This window comes from Papio anubis, chromosome 1, assembly GCF_008728515.1.
Source record: "Papio anubis isolate 15944 chromosome 1, Panubis1.0, whole genome shotgun sequence".
In the NCBI taxonomy this organism is placed as follows: Eukaryota; Metazoa; Chordata; class Mammalia; order Primates; family Cercopithecidae; genus Papio; species Papio anubis.
In genome coordinates, this window is record NC_044976.1 from 112,247,201 (window position 1) to 112,266,059 (window position 18,859).

Sequence of the window (18,859 nt, forward strand, 5' to 3'; positions counted from 1 at the left end):
CAAGAATCTGTTATGATTTTATTTCTTCAATTGTTCCAATCACAGTTTCTAATACAGAAATAAAACTATTCAGTGTCTCGGTTCTTGCTTCATTTTGTTTCACAGAGATCTGCATTTCTGAGTTTTCAGGCTCCAATAGCAGTTCTGTTAAGAACAGACAACCAGTATCATCCTGGGCACTGAGGTATGCTTTCCATGGCCGAGTCCCAGCCCTACTCATTGCAATGGTCTGGATGTTCACTACTTGAAGAGCCATCTGGAGGGTGTCAGGATGGAATTCTCCCCGCCAAGGCAACACTTGCTGATGAGCAACTTTGAGGCTAAGCCAAGTTTTCTCAAAATAATCAGCAGTAAGCTGGCGATTGGGGACTAGCATGAGGGCTCCAGAATCAGGGAGTTCTTGTTCTCTCTCCTTGTTATCCTCAGGAATCAAGGGTCCTAAAAAGAGACAGAAAACTTGTGTGAAAGATACTCTTAATCTGTAGGAGCTAAGTTTTTTACCCAAATTCCCAAATGTACACAATGTGACTTTCATCTTTGGATAAATGGCTGAAATAACCAATGATGAACCTCTTTCTTGTTCACAAATGCTTCCAATTCAGACAACAGTCTGAGCTTTAGTGCTAGGATACTCTACTTTCTGCCAATCATTGAAAAGGTAAAGATTTATCATGACAAGATTTAATGTAAGGACTGTTTTTACCTGACGCGGCAAAGGATGAAGTTTTAGGAAGCTCTGGGCCACAACGCTCTGCCCCCTGGCATTTAGAGATAGTTGCCCAGTGGGCTTTGCCATACACTGGCACCAGTGTGTTGAAATCCGAGGCCCAGCTATTCACAGGTCTTTCTGCCGGATCCTCCAAAAGTCCAAGAGTAGGGTCAGATTTAGGGCTACACAGAATCCGCTTAACTTCATCAATGCCAACTAAGAGGAGGCGATAATAGAAGAGACCTCGGTCCCGTACAGCCATATCTTTTTCTTCCTCTGAGGTAAGACAACAGATTGACTTCATTAAAAACAAAACCACTTTCCTCCTACTTTTGTGCCAACCATAATAGGAGAAAAAAATGAAGGAGAGAGGAAACCCTAGGAAGCATTAACATTTTCTTCTTGGGTCCCAGACATGACTCACCAAACAATGAAAGCTATTAAGAATCTTTACTATGGGTCATGGCAAGCACTATTTCCTCCTGCAAAACCCACCTATGCAGTAATACAACAATCGTCCCAGCATGTCCTGGCACTCAGCAGGTCGAGAGAGGAAAAGGCGCAGCAAAGCAGTGAGCAGCTCCATCTTAACAGCTGGAAATGTTTCCGACTTCACATTCTCAACAAAGTCCTCTAACACATAAGGAGCATTAGGAATTCTTTCCCCGTGGACACCAAGTAGCCAAATAAGTGCTTGCTTCCCCTAGAGAATAAAGGAATAAGAGCAAGCACTCAACACTTGACCGTCTAAAACAAAGGAGATCGTAGACAGCCACTGGTTTTGCTTTTTGCTTAGTGCCAGCAGAAAAGGTATAATCTTTAGTTACTTCATTTAATTTACCAATTCCCCCTACTATACTACACTCTCTATAACAAATAGGAATGAAATTCTAATACACAAGAGGAAACTCAAAACTTTCATAGCCTATGTTGGATTAAGCAATAAATAAGGTTTCCTCAGGTTTGGGGCCTCTGGCCCAATTGGGGTTTAGTGTTTCAGTGGAAGTTGCTCGAAGAATTTCTCTAAAATTTTCACAGAAGTGGTTACTAACCTAGAGTGCACATCAAATTCATCTGTGAAGCTTCTTAAAAATGTATCTGTCAGCTGGGCACGGTGGCTTGTGCCTGTAATCCCAGCACTTTGGGAGGCCGAGGAGGGTGGATCACCTGAGGTCAGGAGTTCGAGACCAGCCTGGCCAACATGGTGAAACCCTGTCTCTATTAAAAATACAAAAATTAGCCAGGCGTGGTGGTGCACGCGTGTAGTTCCAGCTACTCAGGAGGCTGAGGCAGGAGAATTGCTTGAAACCAGGAGGCAGAAGTTGTAGTGAGTCGAGATGGCGTTACTGCACTCCAGCCTGGGCAACAGAGCTAGACTCTGTCTCAAAAAAAAAAAAAAGTTATCTGTCTAGGTCCACTACCCCTGAATATTTAAGTCAGTAGACCTGTGATTACGTCCAAATCTTTGTAAAAATTTCACAAATGACTCTAATTCTCATTCTAGCTAAAAACTCCACGGTCTAAATCTCTGACTCAAAACTGTTCAAGAGAGGCCGGGCGCAGTGGCTTAGGCCTGTAATCCCAGCTCTTTGGGAGGCTGAGGTGGGTGGATCACTTGAGGCTAGAATTCTAGACCAGCCTAGACAACATGGCAAAACTCTATTAAAAATATAAAAATTAGATGGACGTGGTGGTGCACACCTGTAATCCCAGCTACTTGGGAGGCTGAGGCAGGAGAATCACTTGAGTTTGGGAGGTAGAGGTTGCAGTGGGCCGAGATCGCACCACTGCACTCCAGCCTGGGCGACTATCTCAAGCAAAACAAAACAAAACAAAATTGTTCAAGAGAACAATGGTATCAAAGTTTTGTAATAAAAACCATCAGATAAATCTTGTTTTTATAATTTATATGCCATCTATATCCAAAAGAGAATCTAAGGTGGCAATCAATTCGAAGAGTGTCCACTTCAAACACAGGGTAGAGAGAATAATTAGATTCCATTTTAAAGGGCAAGGTTTCAAGCATTCTCCCTCTACCTAGAAGTAAAGGAGAATTATAGTCTACCTCACTATCTTGAATGTTCTCCTCACAGCCGGGCAGGGCCTGACACACAGCTTCAGTACACTGAGGACACAACCAAACCAGGTCTCGGAAAGTCTGCACCACCACTACAATACAGGCCAGGGTACAAAAGCACAGGATTAGAGCCTCCAGGTAGGGAGGAATCTTAAGAACAGTCATGTATTCAGACTCAAGGTTCTGGCTGGATTTCTATAAAATGGGTTTTGGAGGTATGGTCAATGGTTATCTAAGAAATGTAATGAAATGAGCAATAATTTCTTGACTGCATATTGCTCTTACCAGATTGATGTGAGGATAAATGAACTAATGTATGAAAAAGCACTTTGTAAAATGTAAAGCCGTATGCAAATGTGTGTGGGGTAGTATTGCTGTTGAATGAAACACTAAAGACAGTATAAATGGAACCACCAGGCTTGGGAAAATGATAAAGCAAGTGAGGTGCCTAGGGTTCAAAACTGAAGAAGACATGCAGGATTGGCTCTTGCAGGAACCTAAGACTGAGTGCCTTCTTAAATTTTGCATCCTAGGCATCTTGCTTGACTTACCCTAGTCCCAACCCTGGAAGCCACTGCCTATGGCATACTGCCATAAAACAAAAGGAGAAGTAAAATTGGTGAAATATCAAGCAAGGTCATCCTAGTAGCCTTCATTGTCTATAGTACAGCCTTATAGACTCAAGGCAGCCTAAAGACTCAATATCCTATTAGATCTATAGACCCTATGCTTCTCTAACAGCAACAGATGATGATGCAAAGAAAAGTTCAAATCTCTATATTATTCATTCAACAACAAACATGTTTTGAGCAACTACTATAAGCCAGGCACTTGACAAAAAAATCAAAAATCCTAAAAAGGCAGGCATTACCTGTGGTAATGTGCTCTTGTCGAAGACCCAGCAACTCTGTTAGAATCTGAACACATTGATCTGTGTAAGTCCTGGCAATGCCACCTACAAAAGAAGGGAAAGAAGAGAAAACTGCTAAGTGAAATATTAATACCTCAATCTAAAATCATCTCCCACCAATCAAAGACAAAAGAAACAGAGCTATCTAAAAACAAAAAAGAGAAAAAACAAATCATTCTTTGATGAACTAAGAATATAAGTTTGCTATAAAGGGAACTTTGGTAAAAATCATTTTTTCTCACTGACTACTAGAAAATTAAAAGCTCATAGCAAAACAATTCCCCATTAAACAAGGCTGAAAACTTATAGTAACAAAGGTATTTACATGGCAGCCAGATATGAGACACCCTTTTTGTTGCAGCACACTTGCAAAGGAGTATTTTTGCGGGGGACACTTGACAGCAGTCTCCTAAGGATTTCTAGTCTCCTCTTTGCTCCCTCTTCTCTGCCCCTAAAATAACCATGTTTTATTCCAAATATGAGGGTTCCTCCTCCTCCTATACTTGAAATCCTTCAAAACTTAGCTCAACAGCTGTTTTCAGTTTTTGAGTCACCTCCAGCCTTTTAAATTCCAGACAGGGTACTATGAAAAAGTCTGTAAGATTTAGGAATTATTCTGTGTTTGTCTACATTCAGCATAATACATAGCCCATAGTAGAAGCTCAATAAACGACTGGTGGATTAACAAAGGACTTTGAGTCAGGAAAGTTGCATTTCAGTCCCATTTCTAAAACTGTATGTCCTTTTGGCAACTTGATAACTGTTTTTGTGCCTGAGTTTCTTCATCTTTAAAATGAAGTTAATGACATTTGTCTACTTTTCGTGACTGTCTCATGAGACTGTAGTAAGATGATGTATAGGAAAGCATTTTGGATACAAAACAACAAAAATTTTAAGTATTGTAGTTTGAGTTACCTGTATTCTCCATCCTGGAAGATAGGGCAACACCAATCTTGACCAAAAAAAAAAGAAAAAAAAACAAGTCTCTTCCCCCTTGTTTGTAGTCACTGACCCAATTATTTAGTGCATAGTACTTCACTTCTGAAGCAAGATTCATGCCCTTTGCTCTTTATGGTTCCTCTAACCACAGCTTTCTCGCTGGCTGGTCTCTCAAGAAGGAAAAGCAGCAGACACCTACCTATGGCAAAGATGGCAGCCTGTGCAAAGTCCGCAGACACATCCGTGCAGTACCCTCGAAGCTCCTCTAGCACCTGCTGCACATTCTCATCGTTCACCAGCTCACACAGCACCTCCACTTTCTGTAGTTTGATGTAGTGGGGCTCCGAGTAGGAGCAAAAAAACTTTTTGTAGTGGCTGCTAAAGTGACCTGGCAAACTATGCAAGATCTGGCGTACATGACAAAGAGCAACAAAACAGAGCTCACGGCTCTCCGAAGAACAGGCAGCTAGCAAAGGTCCCTTGACCCGCACAAGGACATCTGTTTGTACATGGGGAAACTTTTTTGCCAAGATCAGAAAAAGTTTGGTAGCTCCCATCACCACACCTGGGCTACTGCTCTTGAGAAAACTATCCAACAGATTGAGAATGTCAAATAGTTCTTCCTCACTGCGGGGTTGGTAGCGTAGCAGAAAGTTCAATACCTCAGCCTGGCCCCATTGGTCCAGTTTTGACATTCTATCCAAAAAAGAAAACAAAAGAGCTATTTTAGCAACAAAATTAGGGCCATTTCCATGCCACTGCCATATGACCAGTTGGTTGTTCATCATAACAAAGGGAGAATTCTTAAAAATAGGCTGTGTCATAATTAAATCATTCTTTTCATGTACTATTTAAAGTTTACACAAAAAAGGCTTAAAATTCCAAGATGAGTTGTTAATACAAATGCACACTCATCTAAGACCAAAGACATGATCAGCATACACTGGGTTCAGGTTCCCTACATTTTAAGACACTATAAATGGCTTAGTTTGGGGGACATAATGACTAGAGAAGGGTAGAACCTATTCCCACAGTATATTTCTATTTCCCTATATCAATAAGGGAAACTAAGGCAAATAAAAGAAATTCTCTTAGTGAAATGTGAGGGAGTTAATAGTGGTTAACTGGCTGGGCACGGTGGCTCACGCCTGTAATCCCAGCACTTTCGGAGGCCAAGGTGGGCAGATCACCTGAGGTCGGAAGTTTGGGACTAGCCTGACCAACAGGGAGAAACCCTGTCTCCGCTAAAAATACAAAATTAGCCGGGCATGGTGGCGCATGCCTATAATCCCAGCTACTCAGGAGGCTGAAGCAGGAGAATTGCTTAAAGCCAGGAGGCGGAGGTTGCGCTAAGCCAAGATAGTGCCGTTGCACTCCGGCTTGGACAACAAGAGCAACACTCCGTCTCAAATAATAATAATAATGGTTAACTTTCTTTTCTACTTCACATAAGTTGTTCAATACATCAACAAGATCCCACAAGGACGCAGATCTCATAATAAAAAGAGCACTGAGGCATCCAAACCGATTTAAGAGATGGTGAGCAATGGGCTTATTGATGACAACGCCTCCTTCCAGTTTCAGAATTTCCTCTAGAGACCTCAAGCAGTTCACAACTACAATTGGATCCTGGTCACGCAGCAAACTGTATAATTCATTTACCAGGGCACCATCTATAAAAAAGAACAAAGTTCTTAGATAAAGAAGAAAAGCTTCAGAGTAACAGGGATGTAGCCAGAGTAATAGCTCCAAGTAGACAAAGTTGAACTTCTCTGCTACAAAAATGACAAAGGCCATACTAAAGTGCAAGGCAAAAAAAAAACTGCCAGACTGTTTTAAGCAGCTAATACAAAGGATCTCACTGGGGCCCGAGAGAAAGGACTTCTCATCTCCAGAAGATACCAAGCCCTGCATCCTACTTAAAGAGATATGTACAGAACTGGGGCCACATTATTATTTTCTACCAAAGCTACATAATCTTTTATAAAGTTATACATAATAGAGGCACATTGACCATGATGGATTACACTGAACTTACCTACTTCAGAGTCTCCATGAAGATTATGCATCTTGGCACATCCAAGGACTGCCACTCTCCTGACATACGAAGCCTTATCCCGCAGACCATTGAGAATAGGCTGTTGTATATACTCCTGCACACCAGGCATCCTAAGCAACACATCCTGGAGTCAGCCAGATTCGGAAATACTAATTTTGACATATATCAGCCCCTGTTCACCTAACAGAGTTTAGTAGATGCTACACCCATCAGATCATGAAGAACTGCAGAAAGCCTCTATCAAGCTTAAAAAGCCATAATTTGATGTTTTTGTTTTTCTCGTTTTTTTCAAGATGGGGTCTCACTTTGTCACCCAGGCTGCAGTACAGTGGCCCAATCATAGGACACCGCTGCCTCTAATTCCTGGGCCCAAGCCATCCTCCTGCCTCAGCCTTGCTAGCTAGTAGCTGAGACTACAGGTGCATGTCACCATGCCCATTTAATTTTTTGTAGATATAGGGTCTCACCATCTTGCCCAGCTGGTCTCGAATTCCTGAGCTCAAGCAGTCTTCCTGTCTCAGCCTCCCAAAGTGCTGGGACTACAGGCATGAGCCACTGTGCCCAGCCTAATTTGACTTTTCATTTGGAATAATGATGCACAGGCAGCAAAAAAATATATACACATAATTGTTTAGAGATATTTAACCAAAATTGAGGACTATTTTACTTAGAGTGAGAATCAAAAACTCCCTGTAATAAAATTATATGATACAGGTTATTAAGCCAAAGCAGTGGCTGAAAATCTAAGTTCAGGGTACGATAATGTTTTCCCCAGTATTAAGGAGCTCAAATAAATTATCCTCTTTAAAAACCTACCGCGTGATCTCTTGAAGTCATCAGCCATTTAGGACCAGACAGAGAAGACGGTACTCACCTGAGGCTACACATGCTCCGTAACGCCAGCCCTCGCACCATTGGATTGGGGTCTGAGCAGTCTTTGCACAGCGTATTGATGGCCAGGAGAGCCAGATCTGGTTTCAGGGGAGCATATGTGCACATGTACAGATAAACCAACTTCTTCTGGACAATATCTACAGTGGCACTGGCCTTCACCATTTCCATAAAAACACCAGACATGTCCAAGCCCTGAGTCATGTACCTGAAACCAACGCACATGACAGAAAGAAGTAAAATGCAAAATCCCCAACTAACAATGGAGGGAGTTTTACTTACATATCTCCTGGTTACCCAACTAGCTTGTGATCTCTTAGAGGGTAGCAGCCAGGATTACCTTGTCTATTATATCACACAGTACTTCATACCATAGGCCTGCAATAAACATTCTTCTTCTATTCATTCAACAAACACTTATTATTATTTTTGAGATGGAGTCTTGCTCTGTTACCCAGGCTAGAGTGCAGTGGCACAATCTCGGGTCATTACAACTTCCGCCTCCCAGGTTCAAGTGATTCTCCTGCCTCAGCCTCCTGAGTAGCTGGGACCACAGGCGCGTGCCACCATGCTTGGCTAAATTTTTGTATTTTTAGTAGAGACGGGGTTTTGCCATGTTGGCCAGGCTGGTCTCGAACTCCTGACTGCAGGTGATCCACCCGTCTTGGCCTCCCAAAGTGCTGGGATTACAGGTGTGAGCCACCGTGCCCAGCCTCAACAGACACTTATTGAATCCCTAGTACTTTGGTGAAATTCAACTTTTACATCCAGGGACATGCTCTTGGGACATAATCTCGAAGAAGGCGTGGTCTCAGACCTCTAGGAACTTCAAATCTATTAATGAGCCAGATAAAAATACCGTTAATTATGGTATGATAGATAAGTATTTAAATAGATGTATTGTACAAGGCGCAGAGGGGATTCAGAGGTCTAACACCGGCAGGAAGTCAGAAAATGTTTCTTCACAGAGGAAGTAACACTTTACCGGAATGAGCAGGAGCTCACTAGGCAGATGTAATAGATGTAACAGAAGGTATGAGGTATGTAGACATGAGCAGGAGCGGCATACATTTTTTTGAGTCTGTAGGTAGTTGAATTAACAACTTGTTCCTTGGGTGCTGTGGTAAGTTTGGACTTCATTGTTTCTCAAACTGGTCACCTACTGGAATCAGCTGAGATGTTTATTAAAAATACAGATTCCTGGGTTCCCTCCTACCTTACTGAAATCAGAATCAATCCCTGGACTGGATGACAAAAAGCACCCCCAGGGATTTTTGTGCACCGTAAAGTTTGTGAACCATAGCTGTAGGCAAGAGTTATATGTTCAGATTTGTATAATGGAAAAATTGTGTCTCAAATGAGGCAAGGTGGCCTACTAGTAAGCTGCTGCAATTGCTTTGGTGATGAAGGCCTGGACCAGAGCAACAACGCCAATAAACAAGAGAGGGTGGATATTTAGAATTATGAATTCAAACCATCTGACATGAGAAGTGGGGATCGGGTGTCCTCAAGGTTGGTTCCCACGCATAGTCGCTGCTGGTGGCATTCATCAACACAAATGTAAGCCGAAGAACAGGTTTGAGGAAGACGGAAGAATGTCCGTGCTATTTCGGACATACTTTTGATAAACCATGCACGTGGAAATGCCAAGCAGGCAGTGGGATACGTGGGTCTGAAGCTAAAAAAAGAAGTCTGTACTAGCTATATTATAGATCCAGGAGTTAGCAGTAATTGTTCAAGCCTGTGATACGGAGGAAACTACCCAGGTAAGTAAAAGATGCTGCAGAGGAGAGACTGAGATGGTACTCCAAAGCAGCAGGACGAAGACCGAACCATATAATTGCCACGTGTGAAAGCTAATTTACCCTTTCAGAGAGACTGGGGCTAGTGAGCCCTGATGGGGATTGCAAAGGGAGCAAACAGCACGCGACGGGAGTTAGGTGATACCTAATCACTCGCTGGATGACATTCCGGTAGCGCAGCCTATCAGCTTGAATGTGAGGATTACACAAAGCCTTCTTCAGCTCCTTCACCACGTCCTCGGAGCCAAGGTACGGCATCTTCCTAACAGTCACAGGGCAGCTCCCACAGCTCCCACGGTAACTCGTGGGCTCCTTCTTGTCTTGATGTGGGAGCCTGAATAAAGGATATATGAGTCAGTGAAAATACTAAAGACGAAATCTCGCCTCAGGCTCGGCTTCCGTAGGGCCGGCACGCTGGCCCTGACACACTTCCACGCCCTCCGCGACCCCGCGAGCCCCACCCTGGGCTCTTCAGGCCCTACCCTCGCCCGGCAGGCCGTTCGCCCCGCCCACAGATCGCTCCCGCTAACACTAGGCCCTCCGCCGGATTTCCAGCGCCGCGTCCGACTGACCGCAGACCCCTCCCTCTCCAGTTCCAGCTTTTCTTGCGCCTTCAAGCCGTTCTCATCGCAGATAGGCCCAATCTTCCTTTCTGCGGAAGTCCCGCCCCCTTGTCAAGAGACCAAACAGAAGCGCGCTGCCGGTCTCCCAGAGAGCGAGGGCTGAGCTTGGTGCCGACTCCGACCTTAGGATGCCCTTCCCCCAACCTCTCACCCTCCAGGCGCAGTCGCGCGGCTCCCTCTGGTGGAGCTGCGGCGGGCAATCGGAAATCGGCTACTTCGGCCTGTCTCCTCCCAGCAGCGCGCGCTTTGAGTGCCCGGCTTGGCCTCAGCTCCCGCGCGGTTGGGAGTGTCGAGCGTCCTCCGCTATTTGGGCTCCCGCCGGCACGGTCACTTCCTTTTTCTGCCCACTCTAGTGACTTATTCCTCTGCTGGGCTCTTTCCCTTAGGGTATCTGGCCCTGTTCTTGCCCCAGCATGACTTTTATCGGGGCGCCGTTGTGGAAGCCTCACGCAAGAGCCCTGCCCCCACGGAGAAGATCCCACTGGTGACTACAACCCTGCCACCATGAATGGGGTCCTGATCCCCCATACGCCCATTGCAGTGGACTTCTGGAGCCTGCGTCGGGCTGGCACCGCACGGCTCTTCTTCTTGTCTCACATGCACTCGGACCACACCGTGGGCCTGTCTAGCACCTGGGCCCGGCCCCTCTACTGCTCCCCGATTACAGCCCACCTCTTGCATCGTCACCTACAGGTATGGGGCTGGAGTCAGTCTCCAAGAGGTGGTCCAGGCATCTGGGTTGGGACTTCGACCTGTCATTCTTTGAGTCATAGAATGGGGGCCACCAAGACTGATGCGGAAGTTGTTTGAACCCAAAAATGCATCTTTAACTCAGAATAGGAACGTGGTTTCCAAGTGACCAACTTGAGATATTTAGCTATAAGTTGAGGAGATATTTTAGTCCAGCCAAGGAAACTATTGCTACCTTTATACATAAGCTAGGCTGATGTTTCCCAAACTTGCCTTTTTTTTTTTTTTCTGATACGGAGTCTCGCTCTTGTTGCTGCCAGGCTGGAGTGCGGTGGCACGATCTCGGCTCACTACAACCTCCGCCTCCCGGGTTCAAGAGATTCTCCTGTCTCAGCCTCCTGAGTAGCTGAGATTACAGGCGCACGCCACCACGCCCAGCTAATTTTTTGTATTTTTCGTAGAGACGGGGTTTCACCATGTTGGCCAGGCTGTTCTCAAACTCCTGACCTTAAGTGATCCGGGATTACAAGCGTGAGCCACCACGCCCCGCCTAAATTTGCCTTATCTTAAGAATCCACCTAACGTGCTGGGTGATTCTCCAGCTCTCTCCCCACCCCACCCTTAAGTCTCCAAGATATTAAGGTCAGGAGTAAGTTTGAAAATTGCTGACTAGACTGTTTGCTGAATTCTCTCCCCACCCCACCCAGACGGAGTGTCCCTCTGTTGCCCAGGCTGGAGGGCACTCCGTTCACGGCAAGCTCCGCCTCCCGGGTTCACGCCATTCTCCTGCCTCAGCCTCCCGAGTACCTGGTACTACAGGTGCCCGCCACCTTTTTTTTTTTATTATTATTTTTAAGTAGAGATGGGGTTTCACCGTGTTAGCCAGGACAGTCCCGATCTCCTGACCTCATGATCCTCCCGCCTCGGCCTCTCAAAATGCTGGGATTACAGGCGTGAGCCACCGCGCCCGGCCAGCTGAACTCTTAATTAAATTGTACAAAGGGTGGGATGGGGAGTGGAAGGAGGAAGGGCAGATTGCTTGGGAATCCCCATTACAGCTTCTGTTCCCGGTGACTCAGGATTTGGTCAGCTTTCCTGATTCATGTAAAGCATAGTCCCTGACCCGGGGAAGTAACAGGGAGGGGAGTCGGTGGTCACTGGGATGACTAACTGTTTTCTCAGGTATCTAAGCAATGGATCCAACCCCTGGAGATTGGTGAGAGCCATGTATTACCCTTAGATGAAATTGGACGAGAGACCATGACTGTAACCCTCCTCGATGCCAATCACTGTCCTGGTTCTGTCATGTTTCTCTTTGAAGGATATTTTGGAACCATCCTCTACACAGGTGGGCCTCTCAAGGAATCCCAGTGACTTCTCAGACTTACTTTTTTTTTTTTTTAAATGTATAGACTGGGGCCTCGCAATATTGCCCAGGCTGGTCTGAAACTCCTGACCTCAAGTGATCCTCCCGCTTTAGCCTCCCTAGTAGCTAGAATTATCAGCACAAGCCACCACACCTGCAGACTTTTCTTGAGCAGCCTTAACTCAATAGAAGTCTGGAGGCGCTGAAGGCCTTCTAACTTCATCACATATGAGCATAGTGACCCCATCTCAACTGATTTCCCACTCTTTTTTTTTTTTTTTTGAAATGGAGTTTCACTCTTGTCACCCAGGCTGGAGTGCAGTGGTATGGTGGTTCACTGCAACCTCCGCCTTCTGGGTTCAAGTGATTCTCTTGCCTCAGCCTCCCAGGTAGCTGGGATTACAGGTGCCCACCACCACACCCAGCTAATTTTCGTATTTTTAGTAGATACTAGGTTTCACCATGTTGGCCAGGCTGGTCTCGAACTCCTGACCTCAGGTGATCCACCTGGCTCGGCCTCCCAAAGTGCTGGGATTATAGGTATGAGTCACTGCACCCAGCCAATTTCCCACTCTTTAAGGGTCCAAACCTTGTGAAGAGTAATTGAAAAACAGGAGCAGGATGGAGACATTTCAACAAAGAAACCATGCAGCTATACTGCATAGTTCAGTGCCAGGCTACATAATAGTTTTTTCACAGACTAGTAAGCAAACACCCATCTATTGTTGGAGGTAGGAGATGCTTGTCTTCTGTTTTTTTGTCTCTGACCTTCTGTCCCCATATACATATTCTTCTAGGTGATTTTCGATACACACCATCCATGCTAAAGGAGCCAGCCCTGACACTGGGGAAACAGATCCATACTTTATACCTAGACAACACCAATTGCAACCCAGCCCTGGTTCTTCCTTCCCGACAAGAAGCTGCCCACCAGATTGTCCAGCTCATTCGAAAACACCCACAACATAACATAAAGATTGGTGAGTTGTTTCCTTTCAGTTTCCTGTCACCTGTACATAGTGAACTAGGTTATTTAAGGGTTCTCACTTAAATATCTTTGTGCTTTCATATCTTTGTGCAGTTCTCACTTTCTCCTACACTGACCACCTTATTTAAAATTGCAACCTGGCCAGGTGTGGTGGCTTACACCTATAATCCCAGCACTTTGGGAGGCCAACACGGGAGGGTCACTTGAGCCAGGTGTTTGAGACCAGCTTGGGCAACATGGAAAGACCCTGTCTCTACAAAAAATTTAAAAATTAGTTGGGCATGGTGGTGCATGGTGCATGCCTGTGGTCCCAGCTACACAGGAGGCTGAGACAGGAGGATTGCCTGGGTCCACTAGGAGGTCAAGGTTGCAGTGAGCCATGTAAGTGCCATTGTACTCCAGCCTGGATGACACAGCAAGACCCTGTCTCAATGAATGAATGAATGAATAAAATAAGTAAAACTGCAACCTGCCCACCATCCCCATTCCCAACTCCTGATCACCTATACCAATTCATTTTTTTCATTTTTTTATAGCACTCATATATTCTATACATTTTTAGATATGCTATTGCTTGTTGCCTATCACCCACTTCCTCTGGAACATGCACGTAGGCACGCGCGCACATACACACACACAGAAGCATAAACTCCTTAAGAGCATCATTGAAAATAGGAAGAGACTTTGTGTGTTTGTGGAACAGAGAGGCAGCAGCCAGTATGACAGGCACACAGTGGGCAAGGAGGCTGAAAAGGCAAGAGGAGCTGTAGTGTTCTTAAGCCATTTTGGACTTGATCCTAAACCCAACCAAGAGCTATTGAAGGATTTTAAGTAGAAGAGGGACAATATGCACTCATCATCTTGCAATATATTCTATATATATTTATTGGACTTTTTATTGTCTGACTCCCCCTGTTAGAATGTGAATTCCACTATGGCAGGCTCTTTGTTTTATTATAGGTATACCACTAATGCCTGACACAGATGCATTCAATATGAATGAATGAAATTTATCAGAACATAGATATTTAAGTGAGCATTGTGCTTTAAATTAAGTATACTGAAAAAACAGCTATGTGCTTGTTCTACTGATCATAAATAGTATAAAACATTGTCGAGGACTCTTGAGTTGCCATTTGGAATAGTTTATGAAAATAAATTTTTGTTTTATAAAATAAATACATGTAATAGATTTGGTTCTAAATTACTTTTTTGGTTGTTTCCAAATTTGTGAGTCTACAAAAGGGCAAAGATTTGCCACCATTATAAATATTTGAAAAGGACATGTCTCAATTCTGAAAGGAGTTTCAAAATGAGACTAAACAAAGGCATTGAAAAAATTATATACCTTCCAGGGTGACTACCAAATTGATTGAGAAATATCCTCTACTCTCAGGATTGCTTAACTACTCATAAAGACCTAACCATTCTTAATATTTAAATGCAGAATTTTCTCAAAGAAGCAAAGCTGGCTAGGAGGATGCGATAGTAAGTCTTGATTAATTTTGCAAACATGTAATAAGCCTCTACCAACTAAGTACCAAGTATCCAATAGGCAGTGGGGATATAAAGATGAATAAAATACAGTCTCTGACTTGGAGGGCTCCCAGTCTGGTAGGGAAGGACCTGTGGGGAGGTGGAAGTGGGAATATATAGAGAGAGAAGAAAAATCAGCTCCATGTGTGCCCAAGGAGTGAGATTTTGAACCCTAATCAGGAATAAAGTGGATATAAATAATACATACTTCTTATTAAGGCGTTCACAATCTGGTTGTGGATTTGAAACTTCTTCAGAAAAGGTCTGAGAACAGCTATTAAACATCTCCTATATCTATTACCATAACCATTACCCAAATTAATGTCTCAATTTCTTTCTCTGTAAGTACTATTTGGGTAATTGAAATTTCCACTCCAGCTTCTTCTCATCCTGGCAGTCAAATAATATTATTACCATATTTTTGTTTTTAAAGTTCTGCTCTGAGCATGTTATTCTTATGATTAGAATTAGCCATTTTCCTGCTTCACACTCAGGGGCTCCCCTTCATTTACACAATGAAGTCCGAGCTTCTTAGTGGTACATATAAGACCCTCTATTATATGGCCCTTTCTTGCCTCTCTGGTATCATATCTTACCAATTCCTTCTTTACTTTAGTAACAACAAACTGACCCCTCTTAAAATGTTTTCCACTATACCCTTTCTACCCTTTCCTTGCCAGGTTAAACTTGCCCATCCTTTAAGATTTAGCCTAACTTTCCCTAATTCCATCACCTGTTGGATACAATACTGTATACTTTTTTTTTTTTTTTTTTAAAGAGACAGGGTCTGACTCTGTTGCCTAGGCTGGAGGGTAGTGGCGCGATCACAGCTTACGGCAGCCTGGACCTCCTGGACTCAAGTGATCCTCCCGCCTCAGCCTCCCGTGTAGCAGGAACTATAGGCGTGCAGCAACATGCTTATTTGTCTATTTTTGTAGAGACAGGGTCTCGCCAGGTTGCCCAGGTTGGTCTTGAATTCCTGGGCTCACGCAGTCCTCCCGCCTCAGCCTCCTAAAATGGTAGGCTTACAGGTGTGAGCCACAGTGCCCGGCCTGTATACATATCTTTACATTGCTCTTAACTGTGGTTTTTCTAGGTCTCCTTGTAGATTGTACTTCTTGAGGGCTGACAGCTTTCTTTATTAGTTTTCATAGTGCCTGAAGCTTGCTAGATGCTTTCATTCCCCTTCATATATCTTAGCTCAAATGTCGCTTCTTCCTTGATATTCTCCCTGGATTTCTCTATGAATTGTATCTATTTTTGTTAAACATTTTGTTGGTTTATTAGGATTTTCCAATAGCTTCATTTTCTTCCTTCTCTTACTTTCCCCAATACATTGAACGTTATTTAGGACTCTACAACCTGGGAAAGGAATCACTGCTGGAGCAGCTCGCCCTGGAGTTTCAGACCTGGGTGGTATTGAGTCCTCGGCGCCTGGAGTTGGTGCAGCTACTGGGCCTGGCAGATGTGTTCACGGTGGAGGAGAAGGCTGGCCGCATCCATGCCGTAGGCCATATGGAGATCTGCCATTCCAACATGCTGCGTTGGAACCAGACCCACCCTACCATTGCTATCCTTCCCACAAGCCGAAAAATCCACAGCTCCCATCCTGATATCCACGTCATCCCTTACTCTGACCATTCCTCCTACTCCGAGCTTTGTGCCTTTGTCGCAGCACTGAAGCCTTGCCAGGTGGTACCCATTGTCAGTCGGCAGCCCTGTGGAGGCTTTCAGGACAGTCTGAGCCCCAGGATCTCCATGCCCCTGATCCCGGACTCTGTACAGCAATACATGAGTTCTTCCTCTAGAAAACCAAGCTTTCTCTGGCTGTTAGAAAGGAGGCTAAAGAGGCCAAGAACCCAAGGTGTTGTGTTTGAATCTCCTGAGGAAAGTGCTGATCAATCTCAAGCTGACAGAGACTCGAAGAAGACCCAGAAAGAGAAACTTTCTCCCTGGCCTGCATACCTTGAAAAGCAGCCTTCCCACCATCCTTTGCGGACCAAGAAGCAGTTGTTCCCAGACCTCTATAGCAAAGAATGGAACGAGGCAGTGCCTTTCTGTGAGTCCCAAAAGAGGGTGACTATGTTAACTGCCCCATTGGGATTTTCAGTGCCCTTAAGGTCTACAGATGAAGAGTTTATCTCTCTAAAAACCAGGGAGGAAATTGGTTTAGGGTCCCCCTTGGTACCCTTGGGAGATGATGATGGAGGTCCAGAAGCCACAGAGAATCAGAGTGCCTGGATGGGCCATGGTTCTCCCCCGTCCCACAGCAGCAAGGGCACCCCTCATCTTGCTAGTGAATTCAGGGGTCTAGCACTCAAATACCTTCTGACTCCAGTGAACTTATTCCAGGCAGGGTATTCTTCCAGGAGCTTTGACCAGCAAGTGGAAAAATACCATAAACCCTGCTGAAGACAGAGTACAGAAGGACAACATTGAGCCCACACTGCCATTTGGAAGATAGTAACTGATGGCTGGTGGGAAAGAGTTTGTTTTGGGGGCCTGCTTTTCTATCTTTACAAGACTCTTATGGGCCCACTGCGGAGCAGCACTTCCCAAAACTTGTTCATTGGGGTCCTCGTGCCTATGGAATCCTTCATTTTATAATTGATTATGTTTAAGAACTACGTTTTGTTTTAAAATCTTTGGAGTATGCGTGAGCAAATTAAAATTTCTTTGAAGTCCTACAGTAACTTAATCTGTTTAACCTTGTTTAACCCAGTATTTCTCAAACTTTTGTGAACATGCAATCCTCTTATGTGGGTCTGAATCAAAAAGAGTCTGAAACAAAAAGGACCAGGTTATTCCTGTTGCTGTTTTGCGGTGTCATGTGCCATTCTCCATGTCCCCTTCTGCCTCGTCTCAGATCAAAATCCCTAGGGAGTTCTATTTTTAAAATTATGAACTATGGTGCTGCATGCTTCAATCCTGAACATCACTGACTTGCTGTGACCCTCCATCCAAATAATTTCCTGTCTCTGCCTCTGGGAGGGAACAGGAAGCGATGAAGAGGTCTTGAAACAGTAGTGAAAATTCTACCTCTGTGTCCTTCATGAGGATGTGCAGTTAGTATCACTGGGATTCATGTGGAACAGAGCCAGCTGGGGGGCTGGGCAACTCTCTAGCAGTACCTAGAACCCAGCTGAACAAGGCTTTGGGTGTAATGGGACTCCCAGGCCTGGAGGCCCTATTTGACTGAAGCAGAGTTACAGAAGATCAAATGTGTTGTCAGATATTCCTCCAATTGTTCACATAGCTGGGATATTTGTTGCTCCCCCCACCCCTTGGATTGAGTAGGGAGCCAGAGCACACAGCCTGTTTGTTTTAGTATCCAAGGAAGAGACCAAGGAGCCAGCTGGCTGGAAGGGGTGGGGTGTACAGTCTGCCCTGTCCTTCTGCTCATAACCTGACAAAATGCCAAACTAGTAAGCAGGATAGCTGATACCACGGCTATGAGGGAATAGGCTCTGAGAGGCCAGACTTGTGGAGCTGGGCATCTGGATCAAAACTGCTTCGGGATGGAACCTCGAGCCCTAGCAATGAAAAAGGTTCCGTTTCTTGTCCAGGGGATTTAAAAGAGTTTTCTGCTTTGAGAGAGAAATACAGAGTTTAGAAAGCAATTGCTCTTGGGAAAGCTGTACACAGCTCTGTTTTGTCAGTGACCTTTGTTGTAAGTACCAGTGTTCTGTTAGGAGCCACAGCAGGTGAGGCATTTGGTGCAGCAGGAAACATGGGCACTGCCTAGGCTCAAATCTGTGTAACCCTGAGCAATTGCTTAAATTGTGGAGCCTAGTTCCTCATCTGTAAAATGGACTCGGGATGCCTACCTCTCATGATTACTATGGAGATCAAATAATTGGTAAAATTCCCCTAAGTCAATGTCTGCCACAGGATGGGTCTTTCAGATGTTGGTTTTCTTTAGCTTCTGGTTCGAGAAAGAAACTAATCTGTATATAACAAAAGAAACTTTGAAAGTCAAAAAAGTATAAAGAAAAAATTTTAATTCGTCATAGATTAATTGATTTGCTTTCTTTTAGTTTTTTTTTTCCTGTGCATGTAGATGTATTAAATATGTAAATGTTTTTCAAAGTTGGGGATAATACTGTATATAATTTTATAGCCTACATTTTAATTTCTTGATATCTTAAGCATTTCACTCATTAGATATTATTCAAAAACATCATTTTTAATATTAACATAATACCCTATCATATGAGTATTCCTTAACTAAGCCATTCCCATATTCAACATTTTGTGTACTGTTTTTCT

The 18,859-nt window shown here is 44.3% G+C and overlaps 2 protein-coding genes across 9 annotated transcripts; one reads left to right on the forward strand and one right to left on the reverse strand.

The window, feature by feature from the left end:
- AP4B1 (adaptor related protein complex 4 subunit beta 1) lies at nt 1-10,124 on the reverse strand. Of its 7 annotated transcripts, none has more exons than XM_009215799.4 (11): nt 9,960-10,070; nt 9,533-9,721; nt 7,569-7,793; nt 6,674-6,804; nt 6,161-6,308; nt 4,835-5,331; nt 3,658-3,741; nt 2,775-2,878; nt 1,205-1,412; nt 704-985; nt 2-438 (listed from the first exon to the last, which is right to left on the reverse strand). In XM_009215799.4, exons 2-11 carry the CDS (start codon nt 9,643-9,645, stop codon nt 11-13), a joined length of 2,220 nt encoding a protein of 739 aa, XP_009214063.2. In that variant the 5' UTR covers nt 9,646-9,721; nt 9,960-10,070; the 3' UTR covers nt 2-10. The 7 variants fall into 7 exon arrangements, with proteins under 7 accessions (XP_021783368.2, XP_031511057.1, XP_009214063.2 ...); XM_003892417.5 differs by having other exon boundaries at nt 9,870-10,069; XM_009215806.4 differs by having other exon boundaries at nt 9,918-10,050.
- Nucleotides 10,114-18,593, forward strand: DCLRE1B (DNA cross-link repair 1B). 2 transcript variants are annotated; one of them, XM_003892420.4, is made up of 4 exons: nt 10,114-10,703; nt 11,883-12,048; nt 12,864-13,046; nt 15,942-18,593. In XM_003892420.4, exons 1-4 carry the CDS (start codon nt 10,515-10,517, stop codon nt 17,000-17,002), a joined length of 1,599 nt encoding a protein of 532 aa, XP_003892469.1. In that variant the 5' UTR covers nt 10,114-10,514; the 3' UTR covers nt 17,003-18,593. The 2 variants fall into 2 exon arrangements, with proteins under 2 accessions (XP_003892469.1, XP_017801487.1); XM_017945998.3 differs by lacking the exon at nt 11,883-12,048 and having other exon boundaries at nt 10,218-10,703; nt 15,942-18,566.
- Nucleotides 18,594-18,859: the final 266 nt, after the last annotated feature.